Source organism: Trifolium pratense, linkage group LG3 (genome assembly GCF_020283565.1).
Source record: "Trifolium pratense cultivar HEN17-A07 linkage group LG3, ARS_RC_1.1, whole genome shotgun sequence".
Classification (NCBI taxonomy): Eukaryota; Viridiplantae; Streptophyta; class Magnoliopsida; order Fabales; family Fabaceae; genus Trifolium; species Trifolium pratense.
Window position 1 is genome coordinate 40,133,181 of NC_060061.1, and position 26,400 is coordinate 40,159,580.

General features: G+C 32.1%; 2 protein-coding genes across 10 annotated transcripts; both read left to right on the plus strand.

The window, feature by feature from the left end:
* Positions 1-1,263: 1,263 nt before the first annotated feature.
* LOC123916351 lies at positions 1,264-25,514 on the plus strand. Of its 4 annotated transcripts, none has more exons than XM_045967790.1 (16): positions 1,264-1,472; positions 1,823-1,930; positions 3,592-3,642; positions 10,876-14,115; positions 14,256-14,816; positions 15,927-15,954; positions 19,743-20,441; positions 21,941-22,194; positions 22,873-22,972; positions 23,068-23,375; positions 23,484-23,582; positions 23,662-23,731; positions 23,822-23,982; positions 24,080-24,178; positions 24,313-24,415; positions 24,515-25,514. In XM_045967790.1, the coding sequence occupies exons 4-16, from the start codon at positions 10,876-10,878 to the stop codon at positions 25,306-25,308; spliced, it is 6,516 nt and encodes a 2,171-aa protein (XP_045823746.1). In that variant the 5' UTR covers positions 1,264-1,472; positions 1,823-1,930; positions 3,592-3,642; the 3' UTR covers positions 25,309-25,514. The 4 variants fall into 4 exon arrangements, with proteins under 4 accessions (XP_045823746.1, XP_045823747.1, XP_045823749.1 ...); XM_045967791.1 differs by having other exon boundaries at positions 1,290-1,472; positions 1,823-1,902; XM_045967793.1 differs by having other exon boundaries at positions 1,308-1,472; positions 1,823-1,902; positions 24,518-25,514.
* LOC123916352 (F-box-like/WD repeat-containing protein TBL1XR1) lies at positions 16,245-19,289 on the plus strand. 6 transcript variants are annotated; one of them, XR_006812112.1, is made up of 7 exons: positions 16,466-16,577; positions 16,828-16,908; positions 16,980-17,052; positions 17,428-17,484; positions 18,016-18,137; positions 18,224-18,314; positions 18,530-18,591. XR_006812112.1 is itself a non-coding variant. In XM_045967794.1 (6 exons), the coding sequence occupies exons 3-6, from the start codon at positions 17,001-17,003 to the stop codon at positions 18,593-18,595; spliced, it is 297 nt and encodes a 98-aa protein (XP_045823750.1). In that variant the 5' UTR covers positions 16,245-16,577; positions 16,828-16,908; positions 16,980-17,000; the 3' UTR covers positions 18,596-19,289. The 6 variants fall into 6 exon arrangements, 1 of the variants encoding a protein (XP_045823750.1); XM_045967794.1 differs by lacking the exon at positions 18,224-18,314 and having other exon boundaries at positions 16,245-16,577; positions 18,530-19,289; XR_006812113.1 differs by having other exon boundaries at positions 16,980-17,057; positions 18,016-18,314.
* Positions 25,515-26,400: the final 886 nt, after the last annotated feature.

Here is a 26,400-nt window from a genome sequence, read left to right on the forward strand (position 1 = left end):
TACCCAAAAAATAAAAACTCACTATTAAATTGATAGTCGGCTGTAATTTATTGTCTTGGAGTCATGAAAACGAAATAAATAATTTAAAAATAAAGACCAAGACATTCAATTATTGTTTTTTGACAATTAAAAAAGACTAAGATGCGTCAAAAAATAAGATATAAAAAAAGACCAAGACTTTGGAAACGCATATTTTATTGTGTGATGTCATCATGACTGGAACCAGATACGCGTTAAAAGATGGTATGCACTTTTGACTCAGTATCTGTTAGAAGGATCAGAACGCCCCATTTATCTAAATCATTAACCTGCAAAAAAAAAAAATCAAAACCAGCACAACACTTTAATCAGATCCTCCTTCCACGCAAAGAGATGTCTACGCCATCTCCAACCATTACCCCTAGCAAACCTCTCCTATACATATCAGTAACCATAATATTTTTAACGATAACCAACTCAAAAAAGAACAATACATTCTCTCATACTCTTCTCCGTATTCACACACATAAAGTGGAATGATAAGGGTTGAATTCCGATCATAACGTCTAACCTAATAATTTTGTTATTTTTATCAATCGAACTAAGATTTGCGGACTATCCATTGATGACTTTGCACATAGTGCAATTTTATCAAATAGACGAAATGTTATTGATATTATATAACGACTTATGACTTATAATACTCCCTCCGTTTTTTTATAATTGTCCAGTTTCATCTTATTTAGCCTATCTAATTAACTGTTCAGTTTGTGTTTTAAGGATACGATTTGTCAATTATACTCTTTGTCAACTATTCTTATCTTTTTCAATAATTTTTTTTATATATATATTTGAAAAACTAAATTTATTTTTAAAAAAAAAAAAAGAAAATTTGTTCTTTTTTTTACGATAGAAAAGTTTGTTGCTTCCTTGTTATATTCAAATTTAAACAGAATTTGTTACCAATATATTTTTTTGTGTAACAATAAATATATTTTATTGGTGAACTAATAAGATGCAAAAACATAATATGATAACAAGGTGAACTAAAAGGAATTTATTGGTGAACTAATAAGATGAGCCGTATAATAGGAAGATAATAAGGTTCAAAAATTCACTTTATTAATTTGATGTTATCATTATAACCGAACAATTATAAAAAATAAAAAAAAAAATGTGGGAGATATACCGAGATCCATACTATTTTAAAAGACCCTTAACCAGCTGTGAAGTTTGAAATAATGGGATTAATTTATTAATATTAAAAAGTTTGACCTCGTATATATCAATCAGTAGTTACAAAAACAAAAAAAGAATCGCCGTTTAAAATTAAATTCAACAATGGAGAGTATAGTACACAAATTAAGTGGGTTTTGTTTTATAAATCCATAGTTTGGCTTAGAAATGGTATAGTCTCTCTCTGCTGCCAATTGGAGAAATAAAGGATTCTTTGCAATGGTTGGTTGAACATAACGAGTAACGACCTTCTGCTGGTAATATTCTTTATGTTAATTAATTCTAATATATTGCTAGCTCATCAGTTCTTAATCTTATATATACGGATTTTGATTCAACTTTTTCTGATCAGTTCTTCTGCTGGTATTGATTGCTATATACTTCTATTTTGTTTATTTGTTAAGAGTAAATTCCATCTTAATGTCTCACTTTGTCCATGTACCAAATCTACTTTTTTCCTTCTTCAAGATACAAGTAAAAAAGACAATTTTTTTAATATTTTAAAAATTTTCTTTTATTTATTTTTATGAAATTAAATATAAATTGCATTTAATTTATTATTTATTCTATTTAATTTATATATCTAATTTTAGTTTTCAAACTTTAGGTGAATAGTTTCGAAAGATCAGTGGAATCGGAACAAATCTCAAAATTCAAAGATCAATGACACCTTGACAACTAAGAAAGGTTTTACACACACACATATATATATTGGGTGAGGATAAAATGACACCAAATAGTTTGACACCAAATGTTATACCTCTTAATAACGTTTTAACCGATATAAATTTTATAAAATTCACCGTTAGATTGAAAGTTTATATCATATAGATCATTTGAGTAAAATTTCAGACAAATTCAAAATCATTTGATATGCTATTGCGACACATAAAGATTAACGGCATATAAAAAAATACTCAAACCGTTAATTTTGATGTATCTCAATAACATATTAAATGATTTTGGATTTGTCTAAAGTTTTACACAAATGATCTATATGATATAAACTTTCAATCCAACGGTGAATTTTATAAAATTTATATCGGTTAAAACGTTATTGAGAAGTGTAACATTTGATGTCAAACTATTTAGTGTCATTTGATATGACTATATTATATATATATTGTACATGGTTTTATATCTATTTTATTATGTGCATATTGTCATTATATATTAATTTATGTAGTTGTACTTGAGAATCAAGTTTTAGTACCGAGTAACTTGAGAGCTTAGCTCTTCGAATTTTAATCCTGATAATTCAAAGTTTGATCGTAAAATAATTAAAATCTGACTAATATTTTAAAATCAGACTTTCCTAAAGAATTCATCCTAGAGAGAAATCATTAGCTACTTGAGATCATTAAAGAGTACCACGACGACATTTATTAACATTTTCTAAATCATCTACCTTCCCGGATCAGGAAATGACACCCCCTTCAAATGAGTGTCAATTGGCTTGTAATCCAACATATTAATTCCTTCAAAGTTTTTTTTTTTTTTTAAAAGCAAAGATTTTTTTTTTACTTATATGCTAGTGGCTTGAAATTCTATTCTTAAAATGAATAAATGAGATGATTGGAGTTCGAACTCTTGTCCCTATATATGTAATGCAAAGTTTTTTTTTTCTGGAAAAGCAAAGAATTTTTTTGCAAAGAAAAACGTTTTCTTCTGGTTGTATGTATCTGATGCACAGTGAAATAAAATTATAACACCAAGACTTTGAGATGCATATTATAAACCTCGGTCAGATCAATAATTGGATTTTAAAATAAATGGCCGGCTATTAGATATCTTTTATTTATATATTTACTTATTATTAAAAAGAAACTTGAATTGCTCTTAGGCCTTCTTTATGATGATGTGGCATTTCTAAGAAAATTTACCAAAATATAGGTTCCAAACTATATATTAAAAGAGAGGAGGGATCCGTTGACTCCAAGAGTAAGTCTCTATTGATTTACTCTGTTTAATAACTTGATATCGCTATTATATTTCTTCAATCCAAACGTTGAATTCAAAGATCTCATTGAGTAGATAACTCCACAAATTTTTATAAAAATTCAAAATCGTTTGATACTTTTTCTAATAACTTCAATTGAACGTACGACGAACTTTTAAAAAAATCGTTGAATTTCAATAAATACAAATGCTAATCTCTTAAGTTTTATAGGACCCAAATAGATGACAAAATTGCCTAAGAGTTTTAATATTGGGGACTAATTTGACTAACTTTTTGTTAGATAAGGGGATTGAAGTGATATTTTATAAAAGTGATCAACTTTGATATACTCTACTCTATTAAATTGATAGACTGTTATATAAATACATGTTGAAATATATATATATCTAATTTTATTTATATAATACCAAATATAGGTGAATGGAGTCTCGATGAACAAGTTTCAAGATTTCAAAGAGCAGTGACAGGTTTTACATCTATTTTTTCATGTGTATATTATATTCATTTATGTGATTTCAAAGAGCACCGAGTTTGATCTTTATTTTTAACTAGTTTAAAGACCTGTACATTCGCACGGATCATTGACTTTCATTCAATATTTAAGTTTATCATTATATTATGGTATAAAATTTATTTAGAATAAAATATATAACTATTTGTTATATAATATTGTAAAAATATAAGTAAAATTATTGTGCTATTTTTTGTAAAACTTATTAAATGAATAAATTTGACTATAATTATCAATGATAAATTATTCAATTTTTTATGTATCCGTCACAAATAATAGTCTCGTTTATATTTTTTAATAAATAATTAGAAATTTGATTAAGAACATTTAAGATAATTTAGTAAATTTGATAGTAATTAATTTTATTGTATTATTATTATTATATTATTATTATTAATAGTTAATAGTATGTTGGTTATTTTTTATGAAAAATATTGTTTATGTTTCTATTTTTATATTCCTAATTTTATACATATTCATCTTATTATTTTTTCTATAGTTTTTGTTTATTGACTATGTTATTCTCTTTTTTGTTTTAATAGATTTTTGAGTTGATCATATTAATCTGTTTTGTTGATATTTTTATAAGTATAGATTATTCTGTTTTGTTCCAATCTATAATTTGTTTTGTTTCTATTTTTAAGCATGCCATATTTTTTTTTGTATTTATCTTATATTCTTTTTATATGTTTTTTTATTTTATTTTTTTAAGTGAAATTACAATGAAGGATATAAAACTTGCAACATAGTTAAAAGTAATAAGAATAAATTAGTAACTTTGGTGGTAATCGATTTTAATATATTAGTAATAGATGAATGAACACTATACAAAGATAATCTCTCTTAATTAAGGTATTAAATCATGTTTGTACACCATATTCGGTGTCTTATGCAGGAGGTTGTGACACAAACACTTCTTCCTCTTCAAGTGGACCATTTAAGAATGCTGATTTAGCATCCAAATGGTACATTAACCATATGGTCTTGCAAGCCAGAGCTACTACAAGTCTCACAGTTTCAAGTCTAGCTATTGGTGCAAACACCTCATTGTAGTCAATACCATTCTTTTGCAAGAATCCTCTGCCACCAACCTTGCTTTATGTTTTGAAATTGTGCCATCAGGTTCAGTTTCACTTTGAACACCCATTTCTCATCTATTTTCTTTTTCTTATCTAGCAAGGCAACTAGCTTCCAAGTCTGCTTTTTCTCAATTGACTTAAGCTCTTCTTCCATAGCCTTCTTCCACACATTGTTTTTCAAAGCATCTTTGAAATTCACTAGTTCATAATCAGCTAGTAGTGCAAAATGAATTAGCCCACCTTCATCATTAACTACACTGTAATCATTCAATCTAGTTGGTACAAGCTTTGTTCTTTGAGGCCTCACAGATGCTTCAGCTTCATCTAGCACATTTGCATTTTCTGCTTGTACAGTATCCTCTTCCTCATAACCATCTTCTCCATCTGATTCATCACTTGACTCTAGATGGACATGATTATATTGAATCTCATCTCTGTACACAGGATCTGTCTCCCACTTCCATTTCTCATCCTCTACTCATGTGCACTTTATGTGCCATTGGATTGTAAAGCTTGTATGCACCTGTTGGATGATACCCTATAAGTATCATAATCTCACTTTTATCATCAAGTTTGATATTCTTAGCACCTGACACATGCTTATAACACAATGAACCAAAAATCTTGAAATGCTTCACACTTGGTTTCCTTCCACACCAAGCTTCTTCTGACATTGTTTTCAACTTCTTATTTGGACACTTATTCAAGATGTAAGCAGCTATAGTTACTGCTTCACCCCAGAACTTGTGTAGTTACTGCTTCAGCATACTTCTAGCCATATTCAACAAAGTTCTGTTTCTTCTCTCACCAAGTCCATTATGTTGTGGTGTGTAAGGAACTGTAACTTCATGCACAGTGCCTTGACTCATGCAGAAATTTTCAAAATCCTTTGATGTGTACTCACCACCCCTATCTGCCTTAAAATCTTAATTGACTTCTCACACTCCTTCTCAATTAAGACTTTAAATGTTTTGAACACATCTAAAGCTTCACTCTTAAGCTTTATTGTATACAACCACAACATTCTTGTATATTCATCAACAAAAGTGATGAAATACTTGCTTCCACCTAGTGATGGAACCTCAAATGGACCACATATGTCAGAATGAATCACTTGTAAGGTTACACTATCTCTTTTAGGCATATCAAACACAAATGAATTTCTGTTGTGCTTACTCTTCACACACACTTCACAGATTTCATTTCTGATATTAATATTAGGTAAGCCAATCACCAATTCCTTAGAATTCAAATCACTCGGGCTCCTAAAGTTCAAGTGATCATACCTTTTGTGCCATAATACTTCAACATCTTCACTCATTGTTGTAGACAAACACATCATATCATCAGTTGTAATGTTGCATTTATAGGTCTTGTTCTTTGACAAATTGGACTTGAGCACTAAATCCTTCTTTGCATCAAACAGATTCATTGAATCACCTTCAATGGTTACTGAGAACCCTTTCTCCACTAATCGACCCAAACTCATCAAATTACAGCTCATCTTTGGCACATACAACACCTCTTCAATTATCATTTTTCTACCACTCTTGCTTCTGATGACAATGTTACCAGTACCTTGTGCTGCAAGTTTATTACTATCATCCAACCTTATATGCTTGTCTTCTTGCTTGCATTAAAGTTGGTTAACCATTCTCGATGTGCAGTCATATGGTTAGAGCATCCTGAGTCAAGATACCATTCTTCACTTTTCACATTATCATCACAGGTAGTAGCCATCATCAACACAACATTGGCTTCAATGCCTTCAGTAATGTTGGCTTCTTGTTGATCTTTCTTTGACCAACACTCATCAGCAAAGTGACCATATTTCTCACAATTATAGCACTTTACCTTACTCTTATCAAATTCCCTCTTCTTATTGTTTTGGTTCTTGACAAACCCTCCTCCTTTAGAAGTTTCAAGTTTGTCATCTACCTTGGACTTGTCACCATTTGCCCAGCTACCTTTTCCCTTTCCTTTCTTCTTGAAATTCTTGTTGTTACCCCCCCTTTCTTACTGGTTTGAGCATGCAGTGTTTGTTGGTTGGATCTTTCTGAACCTCTATTCACTACCATAATCTCTTGTGCCTCTAATGAACTCTGCAATTCTTTGATTTTCACGGTGGTTATATCTTTTTCTTCTTCTATAGCCACTACTATAAAATCAAATTTTGGATTTAAAGATATCTTAATACCTTTTCTACAACCATTTGATCAGTGATTGTCTCTCCACATGTTTGCATTTGATTCATAATTGCAAGAAGTTTCGAGAAGTAATCACTTACTTTTTGATCTTCCTCCATTTGCAAAGATTCATATTGCCTTCTATATGCTTGCAGCGTCACTCTCTTCACTTTATCACCACCAGTATGATAACCTTCAAGAATATCCCATACTTCTTTGGATTTTGTAGCTTTTGCAATCTTCTCAAAGTGTTGAGAATCTACATTTTCCTGAATGTAGAATAAGGCTTTGCAATCTTTCTTCTTTGATTCTCTGTATGCTGCTCTTTGTGCTTTAGTTGGATTAGCACCCAATTCCTCATAACCGTTTTGCACAATCTCACTCACTTCTTGAGCACCAAACAAAGATTTCATCAATGCACTCCATTTGTCCCAATTCTTGTTATCAAGAACTAGAATATTGGTTGAAAAACCACCACCATTCATCTTGCTTATCAAGAAAGAAATCGAATCACAAACCTCACTCAGTGTTTCCCAAAGATTGATTTCCCCTCACAAATCACTCGTGTTTCCCTTTGATTGAACCAGACTCTCGATGCCAATTGTTAGCACAGCAAAACAATCAAGGAAAACTAGCAAGCTGTACAATGTTGCAGGCTTGATGCTTATAGGCTCACGACGCTCTTATGAGCAAGAACGCGGAAAATATAGGGCAAGATAAGTAACACCAGAAAATTGTGAATGATGAAAGAATGAAGATGATGATTAAAGAAAAGTAAAAATTTTATTCATCCACATAGGGCCAATGTAATCTATGTGAATGTTGTTTACAAAGAGTACAAATGATCACTATTTATACTATCTAAAGACTAACTAACTTGTGAGTCAAGTCACTTACACATAAAGCAACTAACTTCACAATTGGTTGTAACTAACTAACTAACAGTTTGTTGTAACAAACTTATTAACAAACTAAACTAACATCCAAACTAACAAAGTATCACAACTGTGGGCATCTGTACTCTGCAGATGCTCAATCATTTGTTAGCACATTTGAATTACACTTCAACAGATGTCAGGCGATCCTCTAGAAGTTTATTGATGTCAAGTTTAAGAGCAATGTCTCAAATATTTATTTGGATGGTTGCTCATGAACATTTTCTCAATAATCACCGGAGAAGCAAATGGGGTGCTGGTAAAGTACCAACAATGAAGTAGTAATGGTCTTGATCCCCTTAAGCATGTGATCAGGAGTTCGATTTATGGCTCATGCGTATGGAGAAAATTCGGTTGGGAGGGGAGAACCACCTTGTGTCCCCCACAGGTTCCCCGACGGAGATTAGTCGTCGCTAATAACGATGAAAACTTCGTACAAATAACATGGTAACCCAAAAAAAATAACTATTATATTCTTGATAAAAAAAAAATTAAAAATAACGATTATACCACTATACAAGTTGCATTGATAAAAAAATTATAATAAGTATTATAAATATGGGACAAGTTGCTTGTTTCCCAAGTAGCCACTTGGTTGAGGACTGAGGAGTCACTCTGCAACCTAGAGGTACTTGGTTCGAAACTTGGCACTAGTAAAAAAAATATGGGACAAATTGTCACCGATGAAAATGAACATTTACGATGTATATAAGTTGATGTTGTTATTTTTTGAGGCAACATGGATAAGAGTGAAGAATGCTATTGAACAAAATGGCAAATTAAAATAAATTATACACGGGTATTTTACTAGCATAAAAAAAACCAAAAAATAACATGGAAAACTCATCTCTATTATTGATCACCACCTTTTTAGGCATTTATATATAGGGGGCTGCTAATTTAGACCCAGTTGGGTCTAAATTAGCAAGGTGCACCTTTTGAGTTGGACAAAAATACCCATTTTTTAATTTTTTGGAAGAATAGAGCAACAGGGGCATTTCTGTAATTTTCTGCAATTTTACACGGGCCCCCCACTTCTTTTTCCCCCCCCAGACACGTGGCAGCTTCTCATTTGACAAAAAACGCGCGCGTGCAGCACACGCGCCGACAGGCGCGCGTGGTGGAGAGGAACACGCGGAGAGAGAAAGCCTTTTTAAAAGGCAGGCCACGTGTCACATTTTAATTGGCTGCGTTAATTTTTTTTCATTTTATACTTTAAACTCGATTATTTCATCGTAAATTAATTTTTTATTTTTTAATTTTTATACCAAAATTCATAATTTTTTTTTCTCTACAAATAGAGACTTGGTTTGTTTGATTTGGACACCGAAAAAAAAAACGCAATTTTTCACTACTTTAAACTCGATTATTTCGTCGTAAATTAATTTTTTATTTTTTATTTTTTATACCAAAATTCATAATTTTTTTTTCTCTACAAATAGAGACTTGGTTCGTTTGATTTGGACACAGAAAAAAAAACTCAATTTTTCACTACCTTAATCTCATCAAATAACTAATAATCAACTTACTGAAACCATTTTACCAGCAAAATGGTTTCAGTTTACAACTCTCTGAAACCATTCTACCAGATAAATGGTTTCAGAAGCAAACACAATTAATAAATTACTCACTGAAACCATTCTACCAGTAAAATGGTTTCAGAATACAACTATGTGCAACCATTCTACAAGGTAAATGGTTTGAGAAGCAAATAACTAATAATCTACTTACTGAAACCATTCTACCAGCAAAATGGTTTCAGATTACAACTCTCTGAAACCATTGTACCAGATAAATGGTTTCAGAAGCAAACACAATTAATAAATTACTCACTGAAACCATTCTACCAGTAAAATGGTTTCAGAATACAACTATGTGCAACCATTCTACAAGCTAAATGGTTTCAGAAGCAAATAACTAATAATCAACTTACTGAAACCATTCTACCAGCAAAATGGTTTCAGATTACAACTCTCTGAAACCATTGTACCAGATAAATGGTTTCAGAAGCAAACACAATTAATAAATTACTCACTGAAACCATTCTACCAGTAAAATGGTTTCAGAATACAACTATGTGCAACCATTCTACAAGCTAAATGGTTTCAGAAGCAAATAACTAATAATCAACTTACTGAAACCATTCTACCAGCAAAATGGTTTCAGATTACAACTCTCTGAAACCATTGTACCAGATAAATGGTTTCAGAAGCAAACATTAGTTTTTAATTATCGTTTTATCTCATTTAAGGTAGTGAAAAATTGCGTTTTTTTTTCGGTGTCCAAATCGAACGAACCAAATCTCTATTTGTAGGAAAAAAAAAAATATGAATTTTGGTATAAAAAATAAAAAAAAAAAATTAATTTACGACGAAATAATCGAGTTTAAAGTAGTGAAAAATTGCGTTTTTTTTTTCGGTGTCCAAATCAAACAAACCAAGTCTCTATTTGTAGAGAAAAAAAAATTATGAATTTTGGTATAAAAATTAAAAAATAAAAAATTAATTTACGACGAAATAATCGAGTTTAAAGCATAAAATGGAAAAAATCACGCAGACCCATTCATATGCTGACACGTGGCTGCCTTTTTCAAAAGTAAAATTTTCTCTCTCCAGCTTATAATCTAGTGTGGCGCAGACAAGATGGTAGGATGATCTGGGCTGTCTGATCAATCAGACAGCCTTAATGAGATCACATCTTGGCTGTCTGATGGAAATCAACGGTCTGTAACCATGGTCCTTCCGTACGCGCGCGACACTGGATCCACGTCTATTAATTTTTAAGAAGGTGGGGGCGCGTGTCAGTATTTTTTTTTTTATGTAAAATTACAGAAATGCCCCTGTTGCTCTATTCTTTCAAAAATTAAAAGAATGGGTATTTTGGTCCAATTGAAAAGGTGCACCTTGCTAACTTAGACCTAACTAGGGTCTAAGTTAGAAAACCCCTTATATATATGCCTGACTTTGTTGTTTTATTTAAATTGTTTTAGATGGCTGGTTTCATGTGTGACTTGGTGAAACCATATGTGGAGAAATTGGTAGATAAGGCAATAGGAGAAGCACGTTATGTATTTTGCTACACATGTATTGTTAAGGAATTCGAAGATGAAAGGGATACGTTGGAACCATCAAAGACAGCATTGGAGGAGCGTGTACAGGTAGCAAAAAGAAAAGATAAAGATATTAAAGCTAAGGTTGATATTTGGCAAAAGAATGTTGATAAGCTCTTTAAATTGGACACCAAAAACAAACAAACATGTTTCTTTAAATTTTGTCCTAATTGCATATGGCGATATAAAGAGGGAAAGAAGTTGGTAAAAAATCTGGAACTGATTAAACAACTAAAAGAAGAGGAGGAAAACAGACTTGTAAATATTGAACTCCCTTGCCGTCTTCCAGGTGTTGAGCAGCATTCATCTGAAAATTACATTTCTTTTAAAAGCAGAGAGTTAAAATACAAAGAAATATTGGATGCACTAAAAGATGACAACAATTATATAATTGGATTGCAAGGGATGGGTGGCACAGGAAAAACTACGTTGGCAATGGAAGTGGGTAAAGAACTAAAGCAATCTAAACAATTTTCTCTTGTCATTGATACAACAGTTTCCTTTACTCCTAATGTAAAAAAGATCCAAGATGAAATTGCTGGACCTTTAGGATTGAAATGGGAGAAATGTACTGAATCAGACCGATCGACAAAACTATGGAGTAGATTAACACAAGGTGAGAAAATTCTTCTGATAATGGATGATGTGTGGGAACAAAAGCCACCTTTTGATTTTGATCCAATAGGAATTCCAAAACGGGACAATCGTAAAGGTTGTACAGTTCTTGTAACCTCGCGTAGTAAACAAGTACTCATCCAAATGAAGTGTGATAAGATAATAGAATTGGATCTTTTATCTGAAGAGGAAGCGTGGATCATGTTTAAAAGATGTGCCAGTATATCCAGCAGTTCTGCAAATGATTTGATTGGTTATGGACGTTTGATTGTAAAGGAGTGCAAACAATTGCCAATTGCAATTGCAATTACTGCCAGCAGTTTAATGGGGAAACATGTGGATAAGTGGAAGGGTACACTACAATCCTTTAGGAAGATTGGATCTATGCATGGTGTTGATGATGATTTGGTTGGAATTTATAAATCTTTGCAGGTTAGCTATGAAAATATGATGGATGAAAAGGCCAAGGGGTTGTTCCTCATATGTTCTCTATTCCGAGAAGATGAAAAAATTCATATTGAAGTTCTAACCAGACTTTGCATAGGAGCAGGTGTTTTTGAGGTTGATAATAGCAGCTATGATGAGGTTAGAAACAAAGTATCCGTAGCTAAACACACACTCATAAATTCTTGCATGTTGTTTCCAGTAGATGAAGCACATGTAAAAATGCATGATTTGGTTCGTGATGTTGCTCAATGGATAGCGAACAGAGAGATTCAATGTGTAAATTTGTCTGACAAAAATCAAAAGTTGTTGCTTGGAAAGGAGAAAAATGTTAAATATTTATTATGTGAAGGGAAGGTCGTTGATTTTATATCCTGTAAGTTTGATGGTTCCAAACTTGAGATTCTAATTGTGGATATGGGTGGAAAATATGGAGATCTCACATGTATTGAAGTCCTAGATTCTTTCTTTGAAAATATTGTCAAGCTTCGAGTTTTGTATTTTGTAGGTGATGATTATCTACAATCTTTATCACTATCAGACTCAATTCAGCGATTGACAAATATTCGATCAATGTTCTTTGATACAGTCGATTTAGGTGACATCTCTATTTTGGGAAACCTGCAAAGTCTTGAGACTCTTGATATGGTTAAGTGCACCATCAGTGAATTGCCAAGTAAATTTACAAAACTGGGGAAATTTAAGTTGTTGAAGTTGACAGATTGTAATATTATTATGAAAAATCCATTTGAAGTTATTAAAAGTTGTTCATCACTTGAGGAGTTGTATTTCAAAAACAGTTTTAATAACTTTTGTCAAGAAATAACCTTGCATGAGTTGCAAAGGTATCATATATGTACAGGCTTTGATGTAATGAATGATTCCCTGTCAAAATATCTGGTTTTAAAAGGGGGTGATGAGGATAATTTCTCAAAAGAAACATTCAAGTATTGTATCCAAACAGCAGAGGGTCTTCATCTAACTAGAATTAACAAATGGAGAAATCTCATGCCTGACATAGTTCCTATAAATCTAGGTATGAATGATCTTGTTGAGCTTATTTTGAAATGTGATTCCAAACTTCAATGCCTCATAGACACCAAACAGATTGGTTTTCAAGTACCAAATGTCTTCTCCAAGTTGGTTGTACTAAAGCTCAAGGAAATGGAGGATTTGGAAGAATTATGCAATGGTACCAATACCATCTCCTTTGGTTATTTATTCAATTTAAAGGAACTATCTCTCGAGAGTTGTGGAAATTTGAGAAGCTTGTTTAAATGCAGCCTAGATCTCCGTAATCTAAAGACGGTGACACTAAAAGCATGCTCAACATTGGTTTCTGTTTTTGATTTGTCAACTTCTCGAAGCCTGTTGATGCTGGAGGACTTGAAAATAAGTGATTGTGAGAAATTGGAAAACATATTTACTTATGAAGAAAGGGTAATGGATGGTGATAATGATAATAACAAGAGTTGCAACTCAATGTTTCCAAATCTAAAAGTTGTCTATATTGAGAATTGTCCCCAATTAGAATACATATTTCCAGTTCTTTCTGCTGCTGAAGACCTTTTGTTATTGAAAGTTATCAAAATACATCGGTGTGATAGTCTGAAATACGTATTTGATGGTGATAATGATAATAACAAGAGTTGCAACTCATTGTTTCCAAAGCTGCAAGTTGTCAATATCATAAATTGTTTCCAATTACAATTTATATTTCGACTTCTTTTTGCTAAAGACCTTTTGTTGTTGGAAGCTATCGGCATACAACATTGTCCCAATCTGGAATACATATTTGACCAACCACAGCAAGATCTCGAACTTCCATCACTTAAACAATTACTGATTGTTAGTGTGTCACATTTCATTGGCATATTTCCAGAATCTTATCATCCCAACATGCCTTCATCTATTAAAGGGTCATATGATTCTATTTCCAAGCCACAAACAAAATCCAATAAATTCTCTTGGAGTCATATATGTTGTCATAGAAAAAATTTGAAAAGTGCTGAAATCCCATCGGTTTCTGAGAATCAACCAAAAGACTGTTCAATCTCCCAGGTAATGCTCTTACATTTTCATGTTAACTTTTGATAATTTCTGTTTTTAATATGATTTACGGAGGAAACATATCTTTTTTCTAAATTGTAAGCTCAAATTTAGTTTTTTTTTTTTTTTTTTTTATTTGGATGACATTATAGGTATTGAATTCAAATTTTCTCGGTGAATGTCTTTCAAAATCAATATCACATATCCTGAGCAATATTAAAGTGATAGATCTGGTGATGGTTTCAAATATAAAATCAGTGTTTACGTTGTCTATTGCACCAAAAATGTCATTGGAGAGCTTGACGATTAAAAAATGTTATGAATTGGAGCACATAGTTGTAGACATTGGAGATGGAAGTGATAGAAATGAATTGGGAAATGTCTTCCCAAAATTAAAAATGCTCAAGGTTGAAGAATGTGAGAAATTGGAATACATATTTGGACACAATGATGCTAGTGATCATCATCATCATCATCAAAACCACAATAATGAGGTGACTCACCTTCATCTTCCAGCTTTGGAAAAACTCCATCTTCACAGTCTTCCAAGTTTAATCGGCATGTGTACCAAAAACTATCACACAACGTTGCCAACTTTGATTGAAGTTAAAGTCATTGAATGCCCAAAAGTTGCTATCAAATCTATTGGTGATTTCATGGTTACTAATTATTCGATGATTTCAATATCTCAGGAAATTAGTACAACCATCAAGGTACGTACCCACCGCTCTTGCCATATATTTTTATTAATGTTTGTCAAATTATTAACCGAAGCTCTTTTATGGTCCAATCTTTGAGCCGAGTTGTTGTTGACGATCAGGAGAGGAGACTTTTATGTATTATTGATAGTTAGACTTTGATAGAGTTAAATTATGATTAACTAAATAATTTAAATAGTTAAGTTAGAGGTAGAATTTATTTGTTCTCGTGAGTTTAGTTTAGAGGTTGGTGTTAGAACCCCAGATACTCACCTTGATTGGTGACATTGCATTATATATTTACGTACTTAGTTTGGCGACCACAGTCGGAACCACCGAATTCATCGTAACTACTCGTGCCTCTAGTGTCATATCTACTTCATGCGCCACCTCCACATCTCAAACCTCCTGATCTATACCCAATTGTGCATTTCATAAAGTTTTGATGTTGCTGTGTCAAAAAAAAAAAAAAAAGTTTTGATGTTGGTTTTACAAAACCGCCCAAGTCTTAGCTTTTCGGCATGGTGAACTCCGGAAGAATTTCACACCGTTTGATCAAATTGTTGCTTATAGGAGTGCTAGCAACACACTCATTTTACCACACTCTCTTTTAATGGTTAAAATTCATAAGTATTATTCTATTTTCAACTTATATTGATTTTCACAGGTAATTTAACATAATTACATTGTATTTATACATCAAGTAACTAACAAACTGTTGAATATGTTGTTGTGTTGAGTTTGTTTGAAGTCCCACATTGCTTAGGTTCCCGGACGGTTAAGTGTATAAATATGTGAGGGTAACCTCACCCTTTGAGCTAGCTTTTGGGGATGAGATCCAAGCATATTTAACATGGTATCAGAGTCGGGTTAAGGACTGCAATGTGGACATTTGACCCAGGACCACGCTAGGCGTGAGGGTGGATGTTGAATATGTTGCTTTTGGGGATGAGATCCAAACATATTTAACACAAACACTACTTGACTACTAAGTAATCTAGTTGTAACTAACTAACTACATAACTGCCTCATAACTTAATGCATTAAGTAAACTAAGCATACCTCAACTAATTGAAAACACAACAACTAATGTGTATGTTTTAATTTCTCATTTGTTTATTGTAGGAATTTAGTGGGAACACGGACCCCTTTCTCGCACTACTAGAAAAACACATTTTAGTGACGGAAATTTGTGAGGGAAATATATCCCCCACGATTTGTAACGGAAATAGTGACGGAATCTTATATTTTTTAATAAATTAAAGTAATTAAGGTTTAGCGACAAAATTGGTGACGGAATAAATCCCTCACTAACAATCCGTCATAAAATTCCCTCACAAAACCTAACAAAGTAATTGTTAGTGAGGGATTTGGAGAACAAAATTCTCTTTAAATATTCCGTCACAAATTGCTCTATTAATTTTCAAGTATTTTAAAGTTGTTTCTTAATCTTAATATAAAAAACGCACCACTCATCGGTGACAAAACCACTCGTAACGGTAGCGCTTCTCTCTGCTCGCCGAGTTTACCTCAACAACAATAATTCTTCCTTCAACTCAATCGAGATTTTCGCTTCCTTCATTTCACAATCAACGCTGGATCGATAATCTCTGATTAGGCTTTTTCCGTTCTTGTAATTTTCCCCAATTTGGTTTGAATTTTTAGTTCCGATTCATGCGCTTTTGGATACAAATTCATTGTTATATAGCTTGATTCGCGCTTCATTCAATTTAATCGGATTTTTCTTCATTGCAACAATCAATCATCATTACTCAGGTTCTTTTCTCATTTCATTTTTCATCTTGTATTTTGTTTGCTTCTAATTTTGAATATCTAATTTTGTGATGTTTTTTCGAAGAGGTTGTGAGAGCTAATTTTGAATCATCATTACGGATCTGGTTGGAGAAGGAAGGGGTTCAAATTTGGAGTGTTTAGCTAGTTTTGAATGTTTTCTAAACATTGTGAGAGCACTAGGAATGTCAATTTCTTCTTTATTCATGTTCTTGATTTGATTATGTTGTTTTAGGGTTGGAGTAACGAAAGGATTATTTCTTCTCATGAGAGTGGTAGAGTTATTTTCTTGTTGGATACTGATCAATCTAACAAGGTAATGTATTTTAGTTATTTATTATGATTTGAAGCGTTGAACATGTTTTTATGAAATTGTTGTTATGATAGGTTGAAGAAGTTGTGAAGAAGATGGAAATTGAGTTTGGAAGTGGATGGATAGCTCATCAGCACTGTAAGGACGGTAAGGTGGATAATTTTATAGCTCTGCTTCACCTCAAAAAACTTGCATGGAATTTTGATTGTGGTGTTGAATTGATTTTAGTGCAATAAAAGTGTATGTTTCAATTAGTTTTTAAGTTATATAAGTGTATGTTTGCAAATGTTCAATAATGAACTGTTTAAATTTATGTAGAAATTGTATTCATTTCAAATATGAATTCATTGTTATTTTATTTCTCTGAATTCTCTAAGTTCATATTTCATATGTGAACATGCAGAGCATTAAACTGATAGACTATCTTATGTAAATATTTATGTTCACTTTTGGAAGTTATGATTTGTTAGTTTTAGCAAACTTAAGAGATATTCACAGTATGGTTTGATCCATGACTTTCAGGCTCCAGATTGATATCAATTCATCCCTATATTTCTGTGAGAACTATTGGATGTACATGTGAGTTAAATGCTCTATATAGATGTTGAACAAATAAATATATCGCACTTTTATTTTACATGTATATAATGCTATTCATTATGAAGCGGTATTACTAGTGTAACCTTAATTATATATTCTTAATTTGCAATACTGTTGTGTTTGGTCTTTACACTTCTCTTATTGTGCACATTCATTGAATTTTATTTTATTACAGGTTGGTGTGATCAGAAATCTGGTCCACATTCATTAAATTTTTTACTATAATATTCTCTAATCAAGGAAGAATTCTATTAAAAAGAACTCTTTGTAAGAAGAGGAATGCTAAGGATAGTCTCTCGAACACTCTAGTCTACTTTAGTCACTCTTTAAACGGCTAAGCTCGTTTAAAACGACTTAGCCGGTTTCCAGTGTCAAGGTTTTAAAAAATTGATGCGGTCCAATAACTGAGAGTGTTCCAATGGAGAGTGTTTGAGAGATTCACCTTAGGATTCCTCTGGTAAGAAAGCCATGTTTATGGACTTTTATATTTGAAATTTGGGCTTTGTTTAGGTCCAGTACTTGGTGTTGATTGGCGCAATAATGTGTCATTTGCCACATGCTCCACTGACACCTTGATACATGTCTGCAAGATTGGAGAAGACGAACCGATAAAAACTTTTGCTGGGCACCAGGTTTGTACACCCTATCTTGTTTTGAATTATTATGCTTTGCACTGAAACACTGATGCCGCGATTATACCTTTTTTGGGAGGGAAAAGGGTCCAATAAAAAACGGGTTGCTGAATTAACTAAACAAATCGCTGGATAACCTTGGGATGATGCTTTCTAGATGAATCCCAAATTTTTAAGGTATATATGACTACATAGGTAGATTTCATTTCAAAATCAGTACAACACTTAAGCGAGGTACCAAAGTTAGCATTATTAGTAACATGCTTTGGTTTACTGAATTCTACTTAACGAGTTTATCGGTTCTGCATTAAATTAAGATATGCTAAATACAATATTGTGCTTTTTTATAATAAGTCTTTACTGTCTGATAACAAATTGTTCTGCTATTGCAGAGTGAAGTAAATCATATCAAATGGGATCCCACAGGTTCACTACTGGCCTCATGTTCAGACGATTGAATCTAAAAGTTGTTATTTTTCCTTCTCTTAACTGCTATAAAAATAGAGGCAGAGTAAGCATGCTTCTTAAGAACTTTGGTGTTTTCAGTTTTGTGTTGCAAGTCTTAATTGATAATTGAGAAGCCATGTGTAGTAATATTGTTCATGAATTTATCCTCTATGACAATTAAACCTTTCTTGCAATGTGAAGGTTGAAGAATATGAATACTGGAAGCTCAAGTCTCTTTATATCAGCCTTTGGAGGTTAAGAACTTGGATGGTTCTTTGTATAATCCTACTAATTTTTTCAAGTATGCCTTTGACTTTTATATTATTCTTTACTTTCAACATGCATATCAGCTAATGAAAATTAATGAAGGGAAGCTAATATGTTGGGGTTCGATAATGGATTAAGAGCCTTAAAAGATGGAGGTTTCTAGGAATAAATTGAGACAAAGCTCAAGGAACCAGCATTGTAAAAAGTTCAATTTGTATGGTTTGAGTTGAATGTGTAAGGTTGTGGGAGCATTCCTTGTATAGTTGTTGTAAGAGTTCAAGTTTTATTATCCTTCAAGTCTTCAACTATTGTATGTTCACTATTTAGATTTGTGAGATACTTTTGTTTTGAGAATTTGGATGTAAATGTTTCAAGAACGTAGTATATGTACTAAAACCACTTATGGTGTATATGAATCAAATTTTTGTATTTTGTTGATTATCAAAAAAAAAATTTTTTTTTTATAAGCTGTATTTTTGTTTATTAATATGAGATGCTTTTGGATACAACTAAATTTATTTAATTTTTTTTAAAAAAAAATTCACATTAGTGAGGGAAACAATTCCTCACAAAAAATAGATTCTTTGAAATTAGTGACGGAAACATTTCCTCACAAATATATCCGTCATAAAATTCCTCACAATTAGTGACGGAAATTGGCTCTGAAATTAAATTTTGGTCTACCATTAGTGACGGATATTCTGCTTGTGACAGACAAAAACCGTCGCAAACTGTGACGGGTATAAAATTCCCTCACAAATATTTTGCGACGCTCGTTTTCTTTACGGATTTTGGGGACTAGCTAAATCCGTCGCTAAACTGGTTTGTGACGGATTTTGTTGATTTTGTGACGGATTTGCTCCCTCTCTAATTTTGATTTTTCTAGTAGTGTCGCTTTGAAAAGACTCACACTAAACAATAACTCCAAAGTAGAAAATATCTTTTGTCTCAATGAAGCAAATGACCAGCAAATGAATTTAGGTTTGGAAGACATTGAGTTGTATGATCTGTCTATGATGATGTGCCTTTTTGTGGGTCCCAAAAACTATTTTTCTCTCAAAAATCTTACCGGCATAGAAATTGTGCGATGTGAAAAATTGGAAATAGTCTTCTCCACTTCTATATCAAGGTGTCTACCACAGTTGTATTATCTGAGAATTGAAGAATGCAAAGAGTTGAAGTGTATCATTGAAGATGATACAGAGAATAACAACTTGTCAAATGTTGTTTCTTCAAAAAAATGTTTCCTAAATTTAAAAGTACTTATTGTAGTAAAGTGCAACAGGTTGAAAAGTTTGTTTCATGTCTCCATATGTAACGACCTTCCTAAGCTAAAGGCTATGATGATAAAAGAAGCAAATGAACTACAAGATTTATTTGGAACCGACGGCGATCAGAAAGTTGAGATTCCAAATCTAAAACTTATAGTATTTGTCAACCTACCAAGCCTCCGTCGTACCCAAGGGATTCAATCTCAGGAAATACGATTCTGTTTTGTATGGAATTGTCAAAATCTCTCTCCGACTTCAACTATACCAACCGATGTCGATGGCTATGATCTCAATAGATATTTAGGTTTTAACTCATCAGGTACACACTTTATCCAATATTTTTCAAAATCTTTACATGTTTGCCATATATAATTTCATATCATGTAGTAATATTTACAAAAAAAACAAACAAATTTGTGCTTATTTCTATCATTCTTCTCAGAAGTTATGAATGTACGTGTTTACACATGCATACTGCATATGCCACTTTCTAAGTGCTATAAAATCTATTGTTCGGCAGACAGTTAACAACCATCAGAGGTCTGTTAGTATGTGCTTATCTTTTAGGCTTTGAGTCTGGTATTTTGAAAACCTAATGTGGTTCATTAGTAAGTTTAAAAGCCTCTTTCAAATGAATATATTTAAATAAATAATTATATTTATTTTTAAATATACTTATAAACTAATAAATCAATGTCCTTTTGATATTTAACATGATATTTTAGAGAATTTGACTATATATATATATATATATATATATATATATATATATATATATATTATCATATTTCAATTTTAATTTATAATAATAGATTTATATATGTGAAAAACTAATGTAAATTAATAAGTTTAAACTACTGAAAAAGTTAATACATTTATAATTTAATCAAATTACAAATTTTAATATATAAACAATAACAGCAGTAAAAATATTACTCATATTAACTAAGTAGGTTGGCCTAATAGGCTAAAAGAGTTTTTTAATGGCCTGCCGTCCGACCCATTTAACCAAATAGATTGTAAAAAAGTTTTGGTTTGCTCTGTTTAAAGAAATAGATTGATCTGGCCAGAACCTATATAGACTATGCCATAAGCCCATGTAGACCGGCCTAGCCTATTCCCACCTCTAACAACCATACATCTTAAACTTGAAAATGATGAATTACAATTGAAAGTGAACATTTTTATTTATTAGTATAGCGTGCTTATGAGTTACTACCTCCATCCCAGAACGTTAGTCTTTTAAGACTTGGGCACAAAGATTAAGAAATAGTTGATTTTAAATTGTAGGGTCATGTTAACATGTGCCCTAAGGGCACATGATAAGATACCTAAATATAGAAATTTAGCATTTAATGATACAAAATATTAAATGTTAAAAGAGTTGATTACACAATTTTCAAGAGTATATTTCCATATTTATCTCATTAAAATGTGCCTTGAGGGCACAAGTTAACATTTTCCTAAATTGTATAGACTCATTTGCCACTCATTATTTTTTATTTTTTTATTTACATTTGTTTATTAAATTTTTAATACTATATACACTTGCATTAAGTGTGTTTGGATTGTCTGCTCACTTGATTTTCCCAATACACGGCAACTGCTTGCAATTTGTCTTTCTAATTAGCTCCACGCCTCCACCTAGTAAACATAAATTTTGTTTAATAATTTTATAAGGGTATAAATGAAATAATATGTGTAATTGTTTCTTGATTTTTTAAAAGGACTAAGGTTTTGGGGACAAAATTAAAATCCTAAAAAGACCAAAGTTCACTATTTAATGATGTTAATGATTTGTATAATGTTTTGATATAGAATATAAATTGATAAGGGATTTAAAAGACATAGTTAAACTGGTACAAGAAGAGTCCAAACAACGTCACCAACAAGAGTCCAAACAGCACAATACCGGTAGTGAAAATCAAAGTTCAGAAGCAACATCAGGAGACTTGTTGACTTTTTCACAGGTGATAAATGTTGAAGAAGGAACTACATCGACTAATGCAGACACAATAGCATTAGCATCATCAGGCCCATTAGTTACTTCTGAATGTAAAACATCTTTATTGGTGAGTTTGTGATATGTAACAAAATAAAACCTTCAAATTAACATTGTCTAATGCTTATAAGTATTGTTGTGTTTTTTATTTTTAATTTTATTTTATTAAAAAAAATATTGTTGTGTTTTAAAATTATGGTGAATTATTATGTACACATTTTATTTAGATTGGACCGAGGTAGATCATTGTGATAGGTTCACAAATAGTGTTTATTATTTTTCTATATTAAATAATATTTGTGGACCTATTAAAATTGTCCACTTGAATAGCGATACATGTCCAAATAAAATGTGTATCAACATAGTGTAGCATAAGTGGTAGATACTTGGGTCCCTTAATCACTTGATTCTGGGTTCGTTATCTGGCCGATGCGTATGGAGAAACATTTGTTGGGAGAGATCAACCCCTTAAATAGATCTCAATTACCTCGAGGAGATTAGTCTCTCCAGTTGTGCGCGGAGAATACCTTTGATTTTAAAAAAAAATAATTATTATTTAATTGTCTTGAGATTGGATTTATAAGAATAGATGCTTTGATCAACTTATTATTTAATTGTTTTTGACATTTGGATACTTTCGTTTTTTCTATAATTAGGCTCTTCCAAAATTATATAGTATATGATGAGGCTATAGCAACAAATATTATGACCTACATGATGATATATATGTTTGTTTGAATTTGTGTAGGTAAATGCTTATGGCCCAATTGTCATATATTCACCTCCAATTGTCACAATACAGCCTCTTACCACTCAAAATGTAGATGTTGGAAACTGGCACGAAACTAGTAAGACTCCAAGATCAATTTACTCATTTAAATTTACCTCATCACTCTTTTCGTTTTGAATTAAGTTGAACTCTTCTTTTCTATGTGTTGTTCAGTTTTTCTAAATGATGTTGTTATGAAAGTAAGCTCAACTATTGAGGAACAAATTCCAAATGATGATGAACAAATAGTTTCCAAATCAAGACTCTCTGTTATTTCATCTCAGTTGCCTTATAAAGGTTTTCCATATGGGATTGAAGTTCAAGCAACATCTGGACATGAGTTAACTTTTTCACATGAAAATGACATTGACTCAAACATTAATGGTTTAGAGACAAAAATGAAACAATCAGCAAAGGGAAAGCAAGAATATGTTGTAAATGTTCCTCGTATAGTAGAGATAACTTCAATAGAAGATTCAGATGTAATTTTCAAGCCATGTCCCTTCCTTATCAAACTCTTCGTTATATTACTCTAAGGCGTTAATTATTCGATATGTACTGCAACTTATTTACATGTTCATGATATATAGTGTTTAAAAGAAACTGAGGATCGAAGTATTGAAGAGGGTTCTACGTCAGAAACAAGGAATGAGCCACCTATACAATTAGTTGCTGATCTTAAACAAAAGGCATTCCCCTTTTCATTCTTTCAACATAAGTATAATTGAATTATGCTACACACTTAAATATCTTTTTCACTTTATGCAGGGAACTGAGTCAAGTTTTCACGATTTTGATCTTGGAGACTCACAGGAAACAACTCGGACTAATAATGAAGGTGAAGATTTTTTGGATCAATTTTTCAAACTCTCTTCTATATTTCAATGTTTACATATAATGTGCTAATCTATATAATATTTTTCTGTAGATGTTGATTTGTATTTGCAAATGGAGAGTGCCTATCGACAATTTCAAGAGTCTAAATATCACGATGATGGTAATGAGAATCCAAATGCACAAACCACTAAAGAATTTGCAGAGTGGATTGAAGTTCAAGCAACATTAGGACACAAGTTGACTTCTTCACAGGTCAAATATCAAACTATACTCATTCAAGCTAATCACACCTGATTACCATCACCATAACAAATTATTTCAATCAAACAAGTGCTATTATTTTGTGCAGAAAAAAATGAAAAAAGCACCAGAGGCAAAGCACACGTTTGTTGAAGATGTTCCTGATTTAGAGATACCATCAACAACATTATTACCAACAAATTCAGAAGTAATTTGAATGCCATGTCAAATTCCGGTTTATCTTCCTCTACAATATTTTTATGCCGTAATATTTTTATGCCGGAATATATATATATATTGGAGATAATGATATTATTTGTTTTTTAATTTCAATTTCTATAGGAAGATGGAGATGGAAAAATATGCCTACCCTCGTTTTCAATTGTCAATACAAAGCCTCCTGCTACCAAAGATGTTGATATTGGAGACTCTCAAGAAACTATTGGTGAGTTTTTTTTTTACTTTAAATATTAATAAGGTTTCTTAAATTAAAGGATAATGAGAGTAATAAGCTGAATATTAGTGAATAAATAAACTCTTGTAGCAGTGGAAGACATTAACAAGCTGATCGAAGAAGACCCACTTCTCGCACTTGAGAAGCTTCTTACTGGAGTGCAAAGTTTTTCAATTGAAACTTTACTTCAAGAATTGAAGACTTTGATGGACTCAACATCAGACCTTGACCATCTTGTATCTAACCAAGAGTCCAAGTCGAAATTGATTTCTCTTCTTCATGGATTAAATCAGCATCAAAGACTCTTACCTTCTGATGTGAAGGAGTTTGTTGAGAAAGTACAGAACTTCTTCAATGATAATATCAAACAAGCCACTTCTCAACGAGTAATCAAGAAGCACAACCTACTTCTTGATTCGAAAACCGATCTCATGAACAAGCTCATGAGTGCAAAGAGTACACAAGCCCACATTGACAGTGAAACTTCAACTGCCAATGCTAAGATACATGAGCTCTCTTTACAAATTGAAGATCTCGAGAATCAAAGAAATGCTTTAAAGTCGGTGGTGAACAAATGTGATGTTCAGAAGATGAAGTTGAAGGCTGAATGCACTGAGTGGGCCCAACAAAGTAAGAAATTCATTTCTGCACTTGCTTCATCGGAGGTCGACGTAAGAGAAGCTGAACGTGCACGGTATTTGGCAAAAGAAGGCTTTGCAAATTTAAAATCATCGTTTCCTACATTTAGGAAGGAAAACAAAAGAAAGAACAATAAGTTGCAATATTTACTTATGTGTGTGTTGCTTGTAGTGATATCTTTTAGTTTGAACTTTGTGTCGAAGGATATGTTCGTCATATTTCCTCAAAAGTTACGGTTGTTTTGAGACTTTGATTTTTCCATGCTTATGTTGTTGGTTGCTCTGTACTCTTTTTCCCTAGTCAGGTTTTATCCGTTTGGGTTTTCCTGAAAAGGTTTTTAATGAGGCAGATGTTGAATTCCCTTGGTTATTCTGACTTGGGTTTAGGTCTAGTCCCCCCAAGTGATTTTGTATCTTCCTTTTTATTTAATAACATCTTTAAAGTGCTGCTAGTGATAGGTGGCAGTTAAGGGGTGCCAACTTAGTGGCCTCTTGGTTTGTCATGTGATGCGTTTGCACTCTTTTTGTCAAAAAAAAACAAAAAAGAATGTGAATGGATGTTGTGGTTGTGGGTTAGGTGTTCTCTCTTTCTTTGTATAATTATTATCTTTGATAAAAAAATATGGTAATACTTAACTCTAAAAATAATAACATTTTTTTTTTTGCATTAGCTCAAGTTATGAGTTGTAGCTAAGTCATGACTCAAGTCAAGTAAGTGAAACATGATGAGCTAAATCACATTAGAATTGCATACTAAGAGAACTTACTTTTTGCGTCTAAAATCTCAACTCAGTAATATGCATGGTAACTGGTTTTTATAAAACAAGGATTTTGAACCAGCTCTGATACCAAGTTGAATAACATAATGAAAACTTGTATTTCACAATGAGGTTCAAACTTATATACATGAGATATACAAGAGAGAATCATAAAATAAGTAAACTAACTATCCGAATAAATAGGAAACTTAAATATATCATAATCATAATAAATACTAATAATAATCAACAAGTAAAAGCATGGTTTATTAAATAATACAGTTTTTAGCAACTAACCTCTGTATTGCACATTGTTTGCATTTGCAACCAATATTGTCCAGCTCGTGACATGACAACAAGATGACCTTCCAGAAGAAAAACCACATGCATCATAACTTCCTATGACAACACCAGACAATTGAATTACAGTAAAACTGTCGTAAATCTGATATGAACAGGTCAACAATGAAAAAGTAAAAATATGCAAGACAATTGTTAACAAGTTTTCACAAAATAAATGAGAGACTAGTTCCATCTTGCTCTCATCTTCTTTTCCTGCCCATCCTACCTATTAATGATG

Coding starts and splice junctions, on each gene's coding strand:
- LOC123916351 (XM_045967790.1), top strand. CDS start 10,876: ATGGCTGGTTTCATGTGTGACTTGGTGAAACCATATGTGGAGAAATTG. Junction 22,195..22,872: donor AATGTAAAACATCTTTATTG/GTGAGTTTGTGA, acceptor GAATTTGTGTAG/GTAAATGCTTATGGCCCAAT. Junction 24,416..24,514: donor AGACTCTCAAGAAACTATTG/GTGAGTTTTTTT, acceptor AAACTCTTGTAG/CAGTGGAAGACATTAACAAG.
- LOC123916352 (XM_045967794.1), top strand. CDS start 17,001: ATGGAAATTGAGTTTGGAAGTGGATGGATAGCTCATCAGCACTGTAAG. Junction 17,485..18,015: donor GAGAACTATTGGATGTACAT/GTGAGTTAAATG, acceptor GGCTTTGTTTAG/GTCCAGTACTTGGTGTTGAT. Junction 18,138..18,529: donor AAACTTTTGCTGGGCACCAG/GTTTGTACACCC, acceptor CTGCTATTGCAG/AGTGAAGTAAATCATATCAA.